The sequence below is a fragment of the Arachis ipaensis genome, chromosome B05 (genome assembly GCF_000816755.2).
Source record: "Arachis ipaensis cultivar K30076 chromosome B05, Araip1.1, whole genome shotgun sequence".
Lineage (NCBI taxonomy): Eukaryota > Viridiplantae > Streptophyta > Magnoliopsida > Fabales > Fabaceae > Arachis > Arachis ipaensis.
The window spans coordinates 13,748,083-13,762,629 of record NC_029789.2 but is presented as its reverse complement, the minus strand read 5'-3'; the positions used below and the strand labels follow the sequence as shown (position 1 = coordinate 13,762,629).

Below are 14,547 nucleotides of genomic sequence, written 5' to 3'. Positions count from 1 at the left end.
TATCACTCGTATGTCGTATACGTACACACAAATTGTCGATTGTAGGATTGATGTATGCAATTTTGTGAATACCAGCCATTAGAATAAGTAGAGAGATTTTGAATATATGTAAAGAAAGGGATTGATGCACTTTAAATTGTGGTGCTTTACATCTCTCATAACTTATACTTGACTGATAACAAAAAAATTTTTAAAGTTGATTTAAATTCAATCAAATTTAAAATTTAAAAATAACAACCTAAGTAAAACAAATCAAACAAATAAAATAATTTAAAATTTAAAAAATAACCATCTAAGCACAACAACCCAAACAAATAATTTAAAATTTGAAAATAACACCCCTAAGCAAATAATAATTTATAATTTATGATTTATAAATATAAATATAAAGATTTCTAGTGACACCTAAGCAAATAAACTCTCAGACTCAACGTATGAGCGCCACGTCAGCATATGAACTCCCCATTTGTATTACTATAAAAATAAAGATAAAAATTTCTAGTGACAACACCTAAGCAAATAAACTCCCAGACTCAACGTATGAGCGCCACGTCAGCATATGAACTCCCCATTTGTATTACTATAAAGATAAAGATAAAAATAAAGATAAAAATTTGCAGATAAAGTATAATAATTTAAAATTTAAAAAAGAACAATCTCAGTAAAATAATTTAAAATTTAAAAATAACAACCTAAGTGAAACAACCCAAACAAATAATTTTGAATTTGATAACAACCTAAGTAAATAATCATTTATAATTTATAAATATAATTCTAAAAATTTCTAGTGACGACACTTAAGTAAATAAACTCTCAGACTCAACGTATGAGTGCCACGTCAGCATATGAACTTCCCATTTGTATATTATAAAGATAAAGATATAAAGATAAAGATAAAGATGTACTATTTGTCTATTTAATTTCCTTTCAGCATACAAGTCTCGACGAAAATTTTAATTTATAGGTAGTAGGATGCATATTTACACAATTACTATACATCATTTATCATTTAAACGAGTTCGGTTTGGAGTAAAAAAAAAATTAAAAAGTTGTGAATTGAAATGTAGGAACCAGGTTTAACTAAAATTTCATTTTATTTTATGGGTTTAACTAATCATTAATGAAAAATTTTAAATATTTTTATTTAATAAAAGCAAAATAAATATATTAAAAACCTAATTTTTTTATATTTTTAATATAAAAAAATTATTAATAATAAATTTATCATGTGTCTTAGAGCACATGTTAGCTAAATCTTTATTTTATTTATGAATAAAACATTTGATCGTCTATTTTTAATTTTTTACCCCGATAGATAACTTAAAAAAGAATTTTGAAACCTTTGTGGGTTTCGATTTAATTAGTAGCGAGACTTCATTTGACTGAGGCAGGTGCAACAAGATATGAGGCGAGCAATATCGATATGGCCCATTTGTTACGGTGTCATTCGAAGATGGAAAAATATTTGGAAATTTAATTTTGTCATGTCAGTAAAACCAAGAGTATAGTATATATGAATGATAGAAGATGCGGAGAATTTAAAGAAATGAGAGGATGCATGTGAATGTTAACAATAGTGACAAAATATTCCACACCAGCATAGAGTTTAGAGTTAGGACTTGGGAGCATTAACTACCGCACTTGCCGCCACGATCGGTGCAGCATTGACCCTCCGCCTCCATTCCCACATGCCATTCATATTCACTTCATTCACGTTCCTTCTGCTACTCAATCCACCACCTAATTATTATACCTATACACATCTATAATATAGTAATAAAATTGTTATTCACGAGTAGCTATAGTGCTTCACCGCAGATCTCAAGGGTTCATTTGGGTCCCTATCAAAATTTATTATCTTGCATGTGATGTTCCAACTCTTCGCGTCTATATCACCAACTCGCTACTCCTACTCATTATAATTACACGTGATCCTGTTTCTCTATTTTAAGCAGATGCATATGTTCTCTCTATATCTAAACCCTATAATCAAAGCCTTTAATTTGTGAGAATTGATTGAGCCTTAGTTGAAGATCCCATCTTAGTTATTCAAATTTCAAGCAGTAACACCCTACCACCGGATCGGAATATAAGATCTTTAGCTGGATCCAGTTACATACGATGATAATGACAGAAGGCGGACCCCGAAAAATAAATGAAAATGCTGGAACAGAGAAAACAGCAAGCATAATATAAAAAAGGCTAAACTTTTCTACACTATTTTTGCCTATCTTATTTTTGTATCTTTTAATAATAAAAACAAAAATATGTATTCCATATTTAAAAAAATGTATATATATACAGACTGTAAAATACAAATAGTGTTTCTTTTATAAAAATTGGAATTTCTCACCACTAACATTCATATTCATATTCATATTATATATTAATAAAGTAACCAGTTGGCCTATATACAAATGAACTAAGTGCTCTATGAATAACGAACCTAATTTCCTAAACTTATCTTTACCACCAAGAATCCCCCCGCACACTTTGATATCACAACCATCCTCAACGACAAGGTCAGGGAACCAGTATCTCTTAACTCGAGCCTTTCCTTTTCCATCACAAAGCATTTAAAATGGTAAGGAGCCCCAATCTCTTCCAGCTGTACAAGATACCCATCTCTTTCCACCTACCATACCCAACCCAACTAACTATAACTACCAAATTCCACCTTTAACCTTCTTATGTACACAGTCCGATCCTCGCCAAGAAAAGAATTTGTATTATTATGCTTTAAAATTCCTCATCAAGAACATGATTTGATTAGTCCCAAATTGTACAAATTCCTTCTCACAAGGCTCCCAATAGAAAGCCACACAGCTCCACCAACTGTTTGATCCTCTCTCTCTTCCTTCTGATGCCATAGCAATGGCAACTCCTTCACTTCCAAATTACTTAACCCGATTAATTGCCGAACAGATTCGATTATTTTTGGATCGGCTGTGTTTCCAATGGCGTCCGTCACATAGAACACATTTGTGGCCATGTTTCCTGCGGTGGATATCTCTGCCCTTGTCACATTCAGCGCATTCTCTCGGAAAATTCTCATCACCTCTGCTAGAAGCCCCTGTTTATCTTCTGCGCACAGCTCTAGTCGAACACCCTATAATCAAAACAAATTAACACTTAAGCAATCTTATCATATCAAAAGATTATAAAAATGTAACAAATTTGATTGAGAAGACAGCAGGGCATGCATACCTCAGATGCCCTTCTCTCAACTGCAGCCTTTAAGCATTGGATTACTCGTTGCCGCTCTGGTTCTGAACTAATTGGAGTGCCATCCTTATGTCTTATGTAAAACTCCTGAGATGACAATTTGAACATTGCCGTTAATTAATTAAGCCCATAAAACAAGCAATAGAGTAAGTGAAAATATATATAGAATTTGATAGAAGGAAGTTGAATAACAGTAAGTACCAGGTAGGCTTGGTCACCATTAGTGGTAATAGTTGCATGGAACACAACATATTCCATGTCTGTCAAGTTGCATACAAGATCGAATAATAACTTGATTCGATCCTTGCACTGCACATTCACAACCGAATAACCCCTTTCGGCCCAATTCTGAACAGTCACTAACGGAGAATCAGAAGTAAACTTGAGAATGGGAGTTCTCTCATAATCACGGTCGGCAAACATCATTTGATGCAGCCTTCTTTCCGTGTGCATGACAGACAGAGCAACAGTGGTTTTGGCACTTCTAATGTCATTGTCTCCCTTCAAAATATTTCTCAACCTCACTTCAATCCTATTTATTTTCTGGGAGTCCTCAATGGTGGAACCAGAATCACAGTCTTTAACATAGATTAGGGATGCAATGCGTCCATTGTGAGTCCAAACTTTAGCCTCAACAACATCACATTGAAGATCAGCTAGCACTGCAAATACCTCCGATAGAAGGCCGACTCGGTCTGTACCGGTTAATTCCAAAGCAGTGAGACCGTTTGAGTGATTGGTTCTCTCATTGTGAATACTTCCCAATGACTGTCAAAGCATGCACATAAAGATTCAAACTTAGATGAAACAATACTAATAAATACACATTATTATGGTTGGGTTTTGAATGAAAGAAAAATCAAGTGAGATTAATGTCAATAAATTAGAATATGTATAGTCAAAACGAAATACCTGTTCGATGTATTTTATAACGCTCTCATCTGTTAGCTTGTTTCCTTGTTGATCCGTTACATGGAAAACTGTCCAATATTGAATATATTCAGATGTTAGCGGATGAGGATTAATAATTATAATTATATCAGTTTCGGAAAAGAAAACAGAATCAAAATAGACAGAGTATGGTCTAGGTTACCATCCATGAACCACTTTCCATCGGAGGAAATATAGGCCTTCTTAATTGAAAGGTTCAAATCAGTGAGCACTTGCACTGCATCCAATAGTATACCATGCCTTCTGGCACTATCAACCTGTGAATTTCATCAACACAGAAAAATTGTTGTTATTATTTATTTTTTATTCCATGTTTATTAAGAAAAGAAAAATAGTGCCAAATGGGAAACATTTTGGGGCGGTGCAATTACCTTGACCAGAGTCGCTGTGGGACAGACAGCATTGTCAATGGCAACCCTGTTTCATGGGGAAAGGTCAAAGTCAGCGAAATTAATTTATTTTTCTTTTTCTATTTTCCGGATTTCTGTTCGGTGTCTGGAATCTGAATTAGAAGAGCGCATAGTTGAATTAAAAATACTATAAATGGGAACACAAGACATTCTGGAAGGAAAAAAGAGAAGGGCGGAAACGCGATAATGAAAAAGAAAAGTCAGAAAAATAATAAAGTATTGGCGGAGGACCAATCAAATTCAAAAGTCGGTGCCAACTTGTAAAATAAAAATTGAAAATAGAAAATAATTTCTTTCTTAATTCTTTGAAAATTCAAATCTATGCACGTTTTGTCACTATTCCGATTATGAATCTGAATCAAGAGTAGACAAGCAAGGAGAAACACACATTCTCGTCTTTCTAAAGAATTTCTTTAGATGGAAGGAAGTAATTAAGACGGTGAAGAAGAAGAAGGATTTGAAAGAAAAAAAAAAAAAAAAAAGACTTAAATGTGTTCATCCGTCTTAGAAGCTTTTCGTATTCGTTCGTACAAGCTGGCCACTCCATGGCTGATCTGTTGGGAGTGGAAACCTCGAAGGAGAAATGCGTTGTGATTCCAATTCCTAGCTTTTATATTTGCACAAATCCTTCGACTAAATCGCCGTTAAAAAACACAACTCACCAAATTCTGTTTGCTTCGCTGTGACTCCTCACTTCTCTCTCACTCTGCAACTCTCTCTCACTATTATATCCTCCCTCCCTCCCTCTGTCTCTCTTTCTCTTTCTCTCTCTACCCTCTTTCCAAGCGCCAAGCAAAGCACGCCCTTTTTTTTGGTAGACAAACCAAAGCACGCCTTGTTCTTAACTCTCGCTTCTTACACTACAAAGTCGTTCCCTTTAAATATATATAGCCGCTAATTAATATTTTAAAGATATTTTTCTCCTCACTTATTTTATTTGATTGCGTTTGGTTATAATAACATACTAAGATAAAACACCCAAGATAAAATATAAAGAATCAAAATATAAAAGTTATTATTCTTATATTTTATTTAATAATAAATTAAAATAAATTATAAAATTTAATTTATTTTTATTTTTTATTTAAAAAATTTTAGAAAATGTATTATTATAAAAATTAATAAAAATAATTAATATTTTTATTAGTATTTTTATATTTTTTATTANCGTAACAAGTGAAAAAAGATTGAGAAAAAAAATTAAGAAAAATAATATTAATTAATTATTAAATATTATTTCTGAATTTTTTTTATCTTACCATCTAAGTTAAAATAATAATAAATTAAGTAAACTACCAAAATAGATTTTCAAAGGTTTTGGGGCTAATGTAAAACGTGATTCACAAGTTGTAATGGGAAAAATTTTCACAAAAATTGTGAAGTTAACAAAATTATTATGTTGTTAATTTGCTTCATTTCTATTAACATAAAGTGTTAGTGTCGTTCAAACTCAATTTTACTAAGTAAAAAAAAAATCAATATTACTATCTCATTATTCACATCAATATTTTCTATTAATAAAAAAACTTATTATCAATTGAATGATTTTATCAAATTTTATGAAAGTTGGTCCAAGTAGTAAGAGGCTTAAACATGTTTGAAGGTGTAAGAAGTTATTTCTGTTAGAAGATTAGAAGACACACTCCCTAGGACAAAATAAAGTGTGCGACTCGGGTTGGGTTCGAATTAACGGGGACAACTAAAATTTTCTTAAGGTATAAAATTAGTTAGTATTAAACTATTAATACCTGATATTTTTTAGTGCAAAAATATTTTAAGATCTATGCTCAATTAACAGAGACCACGACTGTACGCAGAGAAATAGGTTTAGCTCATGGAGCACTATGACATATTCATAAGGCGTGACTAATACCTGCCCCGCTGACCCTGACCCAGCCTTCTGTTCTTCAAGTTCCTATGCATCTCTACTTTCCCTGTTCCACATCACACCCAAGTTAAAAAGTAACTCCGTAATGTATTCCAACGTGTCCATAATTGAGGATGTACACGTGTCTTTCGTGACTAATCATAGTGTTTAAGCACCCACCCTGGAAGACACGTGGGAGCCCAGAGATGTTAATTTGCTTGCCTTGTACTCAACAGGTAAATGTTGATACTTGATAGAGCTAGGTGGGGAGGTTAAGTCTTCGGTGGTCCCCAGAGAATGGAGTAAAACTTGGTGATGAAGGGTGTGGATTTGCCGACCCAAATCACGAGCACTGCACGTGACCAACACCACCCCTATTGGGTTTTCTTCTGTCACTCGTTTCGGCTTCTTTTCTTGTACTTGTTCCCTCTCTGATCATCACCTTGCTTATAACTGTATCCACGCACGCACACTTCTTTTTTTGTTTCCATTCCATATATCTGCCGCCTCTTCTCTTTCATTAACCAGCACATTTCATTTGATTAAGCAAACAGTAATCTATTCCAAATACTTTAGGGTTTTTTTTTTAATTAGGCCATTAACCAAAGGATAGGACATGATAAATGATAATACAGAGACCGCACAATATAACACCCGAGCGAATCACATAAGCTCCGATCATCTTTTATTCTTTTAAAAAACAAGCAGAATATTCTCGCATTTATCCACGAATGAAAAGGACAGACAGAAGAGAAAATAAACCATCTTCCGAAATCCTTTTTAAAAATTTAAAGAAGAATATGCGTATACATTTTAGTTTAAATTTTTTTCTTTTGTTAGATAATCAACAAAAAGTGTATTTAACTGCATTCAATTAGTATTTTTTGTTAATTTTCTGTTTAAAAAGAAGGTGAATTCAAGTTATCATAAGAAATATTAGTATTAAACTCGTGCGATGCACGGACTTATATTTAAATTTGACATGTTAAATTAAAAATAATATCTTATAAATATAAATTTTTTTAGTTTAGTATAACACGATCATCGTCGTTATATAATAAACGTACTGAATATGCTGTTTTGTCTTTATTCAAAGTAAAAAGCCAATAGAAGAGTTTAAAGTCTATAATATTCTTGAACCATAAGGAGTGAAACATGAAAAAAATAAGAACATATATAACTGTAATAATAGCATGTCAATTTTACACTAAATTTTATATCAAAAGGCTAATAAAAATTTATCGACAATCTAGTATCTTACTAACTTCATTAGAAAAGGAATTAGCATATGATGTTGTGCTCCTTGTTACACATTTCATCTCAAATCTGAAAACAGAGTTATAGATAAATTTGTTATATCTATAGTAAATATTTATACAAAGTGTAAATCATAACATGCTATTAAAATGAAAATAATATTATTCTTACCTAAATATTATTAAAAACTTCTTTGAACATGACATTTGTTGTTGATGACTTTAGATTGCCGTCTTCGTCTAGATTTAAAACCCTGAGGCCACTGCGACTCTTAACTCTTGGCAAAGCAACATAAAGTTGTCCATGGGTGAACACTGATTTTGGCAAGTAAAATCCTAAATGTGATAATGATTGACCCTAACTCTTGTTAATGGTCATTGCAAAAGAATACTGTTAATGGAAATTGTCTTCGTTGAAACTTAAATGGCAACCCTGAATTTGAAGGGATCGAGTTCATTCTTGAAATGTACACTTTATCTCCAATATTTTTACCGGTCACTACCGTCACTCCAATTACGTTGCTGCCAAGTTCGTTAACTATTAATCTTGTCCCATTGCATAAACCTGAAGTCTGGTCTATCTTTCGCAGTAGCATTACAGCGACTCCTGACTTCAAAGTTAACTTGTGATTGGGTAGTCCTGAACATTTGATGTCATTTAGGAACTCTGGTGTGAACTACTCTTGTTGTACATCTTCATTCTCATCAGCTTGACATGTGTCAGAATTTAAATACTCCTTTTCCATTCATGGAAAGATTGTCAAGACAAAATCGTTTACCTTCTCGACACTCTCAAGCGTGGGTGCATGAATTGCCCTACTCTGAAACTACCTGTAATCTGACATGTTTTGTAACAAATTTGGATATGTAAAGTCTACCAAATGAAAGAGAGGGTCATCAGTAGTTGTAATCAATAGATCATCTGGAATTTCAATTTCTGATTCATCACCAACAACAGAACCAATATTTCCATTTCCAACATCAAGTATCCAATTAGCAAATCTCTTCATTTCACCTTCATCTTGATCTGAAGAAGACATTAGAAGTCTCATGTTTGTATGCAGTTTCAGAACCTTACAAAACGACCACATATGGGATGAGTTAATAGCTGATGTCAATATATCGTGTCTACTCCCTTTCGGAATCACCGGAAGTATCTGTCTGAAATCACCTCCTAGAACAATAACCTTACCACAAAATGGTTGATGTGTCTTATGTTGATCGGTAACTGACATAAGATCCATGAGCATCCGATCAAGTGCTTCAAAGCACATTTTATTGAGCATTGGAGCTTCATCCCAAATTATTAAGCTACTTTGGATGAGCAGCTCAGCCTTCAAACTTCCATACTTGATATTGCAAGTAGATTCATCAGTAATTGTAACGGGTATTGAAAATCTAGAATGAGCCGTTCTGCCACCAGGTAGGAGTAAAGACGTAATTTCACTGGATGCGAAATTTAAAACAATCTTTCATCTAAATCGAATAGCAGAAGAAAGTCCATTCCAAATAAATGTCTTACCACACCCACCATGCCCATAAAGGAAGTAAAAACCACTAGAGTCTGTAATAACAGCATTGAGTATCTCATCGAATACTAACCTTTGCTCATGAGTTATCTTTTGTTCTATATATAAGTTTGTATGAGTCAACTCATTTGTGTCATATACTAACTCTTCCTCTATTAGCTTATTTTGAAAAAGGCGAACATCAGACATCTCAGGATATGGCATTGATTGATAGTCTCTTAAAGATCTCGCATTGCTGTTGAGTATCTTCTCAATCTGAATAAGGCAGAGGTTTTTCAATTTGTCATCAGTCATGTTTAATCCTAGCAAAAACACATGGTGATTTTATGAAATATTTAATAAGTAATTTCAAAATAAAACTATTAATATTATTAATAAAAATAAAAATTAAAAATAATAAGAGAATACAATCTTGATATAAAAAAAAGATATAGTAAAATATCTTGATTTTTCAAAATTTTTCTCCTCTCATATAGTATTCCATCAGCTAATAATGTCCAAGTTGCATTCCAAACACGCTCTGGGTTGCTAATGCTATTAGATATCAGTAGCATCGCAAATAATTTTCTCAATTGATGACCAGATGCAAGTTCAGCTACCTCATTAATAGCTGTAATGAATTCCCTATCATCGCACAGTAGTCCCATGGAATAGCAAGCATCTTGGAAGCTAGAATATGTAATTCCATTAACTGTCCTAATAGACTAATATGTTGTGCAACCTCTCTGAACAGCTAACAAAATTCTCATATAATAAATATCACATGTACCCGATGGAACATAGTTTAACCTCCCGATAGAATACCCTCTTTTACGTGGATATCATTCCCTTGCTTCTCTATCTTAAACAAATTGATTTGGAAACTCAGCATATGTCAAAATTTGACTTGATTCAAATTTTTTATTGGCCTCCATCCATGCTAAGAACATCGTACATTTTTCTTCCTCTTCTTCCACGATTTTCTCAAGATCATCATCGTCTTTAAAGATGATATTTTGCTCTCCAGGAAAATGAAAGGTTAATCTCATCATTGAAGACCAATCTAATTCGATTTGTGTGCTCCAATGAATCTATAATAATTATATAGCATATACCAAAGATTGTTTTTAATAGACCAATTAAAAAATTACATGTTTGGTCTTTAAGTAATAAAAGCATATTAACATACGCTGGCTTTGTAACTGGTCGATATTGTTTGATGTTTGTTGAAACTGTTGTTGACTTGTCTGATGACATGGGCTATCATACGCTCCACGTGTGATACCCGAATTACTAATACTATTAATATTGGCACATTGTTCTTTTTCACCTACAGAGTGTAGATTAGTAGTTGGAGACCGTAGTCGATATGGTGTTGGGTTATTACCTAATAAGATAATTCGAGACATTAGTTTTGAACAAATTTTCTCTTAAAGTTTATAGTTGAATAAATGGTAGGAAAATCAAAATATATAAAGTAAATGCATATTCACATAAGCAAGTTTCAAAAAAATCATCCAAAAATCAACCTGTATTGATGCTGCTATTTGTAATGTCCGACAATACCGATTCAAAATGCACACAATTGGAACTATCACTCGGATTTTCTATAATTTTTTTATAAACAAATTTAGTAAAATATTACGAAAACAATATAAACTAATAATTTATTACTTGTCAATAGCTAAATAATGTATAGAAAATATTGTATTTTATGAGATTTTATTTGGCCAAAATACCCATGACCCACCACGTACATTTGCTCTTTTTTCTCTGTTCCTATTCCATCAAAAATTCTAAATCAATCATTATGTTTTGTTATATATTTATATCCATGTAGTTCTCATTTTTTCTCTATTTTTTTCCAACCATTTCACCAACCATCCTGTTTGAATTTAACATTCTCACTCCTCTCCATCTCTACTCAATAAAAATAAATAACTAAATGGTCAGTTTAACTTCAATGGTGGCTTTAATTTTCTTTTCATTCTCATTTATTTAGTTACGTAAATATATTTTACGAAAATAATATATATTTTTTCACAAAAGTTTTTTTTTTCAAATAAATATAAGTTTAATCTCAAAATCAATAAATTCAACTAATAGTTAAAATCTTTTTTTTTTTATTTTTTTACATAAAAAAATTAAAAATGAATAGCTTATAATTAAAAAGAGAGAAAAAGATGAAAGTACCTCTATTATTGTACAGAGACAATCTAAAAAATAACAATGTAAATGGAGTAAAGAGAAAATTTATAAATGTAACAAATAAAAAAATTAAATTTAAAAATTGAAACGGTTAAGAAGTCACTTAATTAGGAATTAGTATTAGAATTTCAAATTTCAAATTTTTAAATAGAATTTACTAATTAGTTAGTGCAAATTTTAAATTTTTAAATAAAATTTTCTAAATTAATTTAATTTTTTTGGAACAACATTAGAAATAGAATTAAATATAGAAAAATGTCAAATTAAATTTTTTTAAATAGTATAAATAACCTCACATTTTAATAAGACTGGTAATTCTATTTACTTTAATATAATCTTTTGTAATTAGCATAGTAGCTTATAAATTATATAAAATTTTAAAAAATATTCTCAAACCCAATTGCTTACTTAAAAATTCAAAAAAAAAAAAGTTTATTTGAATTTAAATTTAAAATTTTAAACATAATACTTTAATTAAAAATTATAATTATATTTTCTTTTTAAAATAAATAAGTACACATTAAAAATCAATAACTAACTTAATTGTATCAACAATAATTCATATGAGAAATTTATAGCTTTATGACATTAAATACTAAATTAGAAATTAACAGAATATCAACGGTGTGAATCAAATTAAAAAAAAAAACCATAAGTAATAACCAAATAACTTCAATTTATATTTAAAAAAATTTTAAATTTCAAACATAAAAATTCAAAAGAACCAAAAGAAAAATAACAACTCAAGAAAAGATAATATTTCCACCAAAACAAATATATGCTTGACATTATTCTATTAGATATACTCTAAAATGGATTCTAAAATATGTGCATCCAAATTCTTAAGTTTCATTTTCAATCTTGATTTTCTTGCAAGTTGAGGTATCTCTTTGCACTTTTGAATCTTTCGACTCCGAGGATAGTCGCTTGGTTGGTGTAATAGCATTTTCCAATACTTCAGATTCATCATTGTCTCAACTTCATTGGATAATTCAAGTAACAAATTCTGTACAAAATACTACGTTAAATTAAAGACTTCCTTCTCACCTTTGATTTTATCTCAATAATATTTTTTTAATAAAATAAAGATCTAACTTTGAGAAAACAAACAAACAAAAAATTTATTTTTTGAATAAATACCTTAACACCTTCTACTTTCTCTCCTTCAATAATTGAGAAAGCCTTTGAAGTCGAAAATAAACCACCGGTGTAGTAAACATCCTAAAATTATAATTAGTTATTAATTATTATTTATAAATTAGATACTACTAATGACCAAAGAAGAGAAAAATAAACTGCTTTTTAATAGAAAGTACACTATAACTATACTCACAATTTGAATAGGGTGAGCCTTTTTGAATTTATTTATGAGGTCCACATTATCAGTCATCTTCTTAACTTTATAAAAAAGGTGAAAAATATGGATTACTAGATATTTAAACTTCAACGATAAAGACGAAGATCTTATCAATTAGGTTGAGTAAAAGTGTAGGTGTATTCGATAGATCTCCTTTCTACAGGGTATTACATAATATATTAATAATAAATAATATAAAAATTTCTATTAAAAATATCTTCACTAATGTTTTTAAAAATAAATATTGGTTAGAACTTACCAATAAGAGTGGATCAAGTATCTCTACACAGTTCTTTCCCAAAATTTGTTTTACCTCATTGTCAAAGACTACGAAACATGCACAGTCAGAATCATCAATGACACCAAGCTTTATTCGGTACCTGCTTAAAAAAAGGTAACATAAAAAAAAGTTAAATATAAACTTATTCAATATCTAATCCAATGTGCATAGACTTTTATTTAAAAAAATAAATAAATAACCTTGGAGTCATGGATAAAAGGATATTAGTAGAAAACTCGTGTCTTCATCGAGTCAAACCATCTCAATTGAGTATGGCAATGGAGAATTTTTGTAACTTGATAGTGTTCATAACCGTATCACTCGTATACGTACACACAAATTATCGATTGTAGGATTGATGTCAGCAATTTTGTGAATACCAGCCATTGGAATAAGTAGGGAGATTTTGTATATATGTAAAGAAAGGGATTGATGTACTTTAAATTGTGGTGCTTTACATCTCTCATAACTTATCCTTTTATAGTTGCATCATAACTAAATTTTTTTAAATTTGGTTGACTTTAATTTAAAATTTAAAAAATAAAACAACCCAAACTTAAAATTTGAAAATAACAACCTAAACAAATAATAATTTAAAAATTCTAAACTAACGTAAATCTTTATTTATAGTAATAGTAATATTAGTATGTAACAACCGAAGAATAATTAACGTAATTTTTTTTTAAAACTCTAAATTTCTTTAAAAGAATTTATGTAGCTGCAATTTAAAAAAAATCAACAAAATTTTAAAAAATAATTCTAAAAAGAATTAACAGATTTTTAAAAAATAGTGTTAAAATATAAAAAAAGAACAATCTAAGTAAAATCTAAATAAAATTTAAAAAATAACAACTTAAATAAAATAATTTGAAATTTAAAAAATAACAACCTAAGTAATTGATAAACAAAAATCAAAGAACAATTAGATGGGGATAAACAAATAAATTTAAAATATAAATAATATAAATTTAAAATAAAATAAAAAAATATTAGTAGAAAACTCACGTCTTTATCGAGCCAAACCATCTCAATTGAGTATGGCAATGAAGAATTACCGTAACTTGGTAGTGTCCATAATCGTATCACTCGTATACGTACACACAAATTATCGATTGTAAGTTTGATTTCTGCGATTATGTGAATACCATCCATTGGAATAAGTAGAGAAATTTTAGATTTTGGATGTATGTAAAGAAAGGAGTTTGATGTACTTTGAATTGTGGTGCTACACATATCTCATAACTTATACTTTTATAGTTGACTCATAGCTAAAATTTTTTAAATTTGAATTAAATTCGCAGATAAAGTAAATAAATATATTAACAATTTTAAAGTTCTAAATTAACGTATGTAGCTGTAATTTTTGAAAAAAATCTACAAAAATTTAAAAATTAGTGCTAAAAAGAATCAACAAATTTTTAAAAAATAGTGTTAAAATTTAAAAAATAACAACCTAAGTAAAACAATTTAAAATTTAAAAAATAA

General features: G+C 30.2%; 2 protein-coding genes across 2 annotated transcripts; both read right to left on the bottom strand.

The window, feature by feature from the left end:
* On the bottom strand, window positions 2,700–5,458 carry LOC107643007 (ACT domain-containing protein ACR8). The gene is made up of 7 exons (XM_016346542.2): window positions 5,078–5,458; window positions 4,548–4,599; window positions 4,319–4,433; window positions 4,138–4,205; window positions 3,427–3,993; window positions 3,208–3,312; window positions 2,700–3,109 (listed from the first exon to the last, which is right to left on the bottom strand). The coding sequence occupies exons 1-7, from the start codon at window positions 5,131–5,133 to the stop codon at window positions 2,753–2,755; spliced, it is 1,320 nt and encodes a 439-aa protein (XP_016202028.1). The 5' UTR covers window positions 5,134–5,458; the 3' UTR covers window positions 2,700–2,752.
* On the bottom strand, window positions 8,537–13,449 carry LOC107640198. The gene is made up of 7 exons (XM_016343745.1): window positions 13,376–13,449; window positions 13,042–13,162; window positions 12,566–12,646; window positions 10,166–10,308; window positions 9,819–9,907; window positions 9,312–9,540; window positions 8,537–9,155 (listed from the first exon to the last, which is right to left on the bottom strand). Exons 1-7 carry the CDS (start codon window positions 13,447–13,449, stop codon window positions 8,537–8,539), a joined length of 1,356 nt encoding a protein of 451 aa, XP_016199231.1.

What these genes read in the sequence shown, in the direction of transcription:
- LOC107643007 (XM_016346542.2), bottom strand. Translation starts at nt 5,133, where the DNA reads ATGGAGTGGCCAGCTTGTACGAACGAATACGAAAAGCTTCTAAGACGG. An exon ending in CCACAGCGACTCTGGTCAAG is followed by an intron (nt 4,434 to 4,547) that starts GTAATTGCACCG and finishes TGAAATTCACAG; the next exon opens with GTTGATAGTGCCAGAAGGCA. An exon ending in TGGAAAGTGGTTCATGGATG is followed by an intron (nt 4,206 to 4,318) that starts GTAACCTAGACC and finishes AATATTGGACAG; the next exon opens with TTTTCCATGTAACGGATCAA.
- LOC107640198 (XM_016343745.1), bottom strand. Translation starts at nt 13,449, where the DNA reads ATGGCTGGTATTCACAAAATTGCTGACATCAATCCTACAATCGATAAT. An exon ending in GTACGTATACGAGTGATACG is followed by an intron (nt 13,163 to 13,375) that starts GTTATGAACACT and finishes TTTTTTAAGCAG; the next exon opens with GTACCGAATAAAGCTTGGTG. An exon ending in GGTAGCTGAACTTGCATCTG is followed by an intron (nt 9,541 to 9,818) that starts GTCATCAATTGA and finishes TGTTTTTGCTAG; the next exon opens with GATTAAACATGACTGATGAC.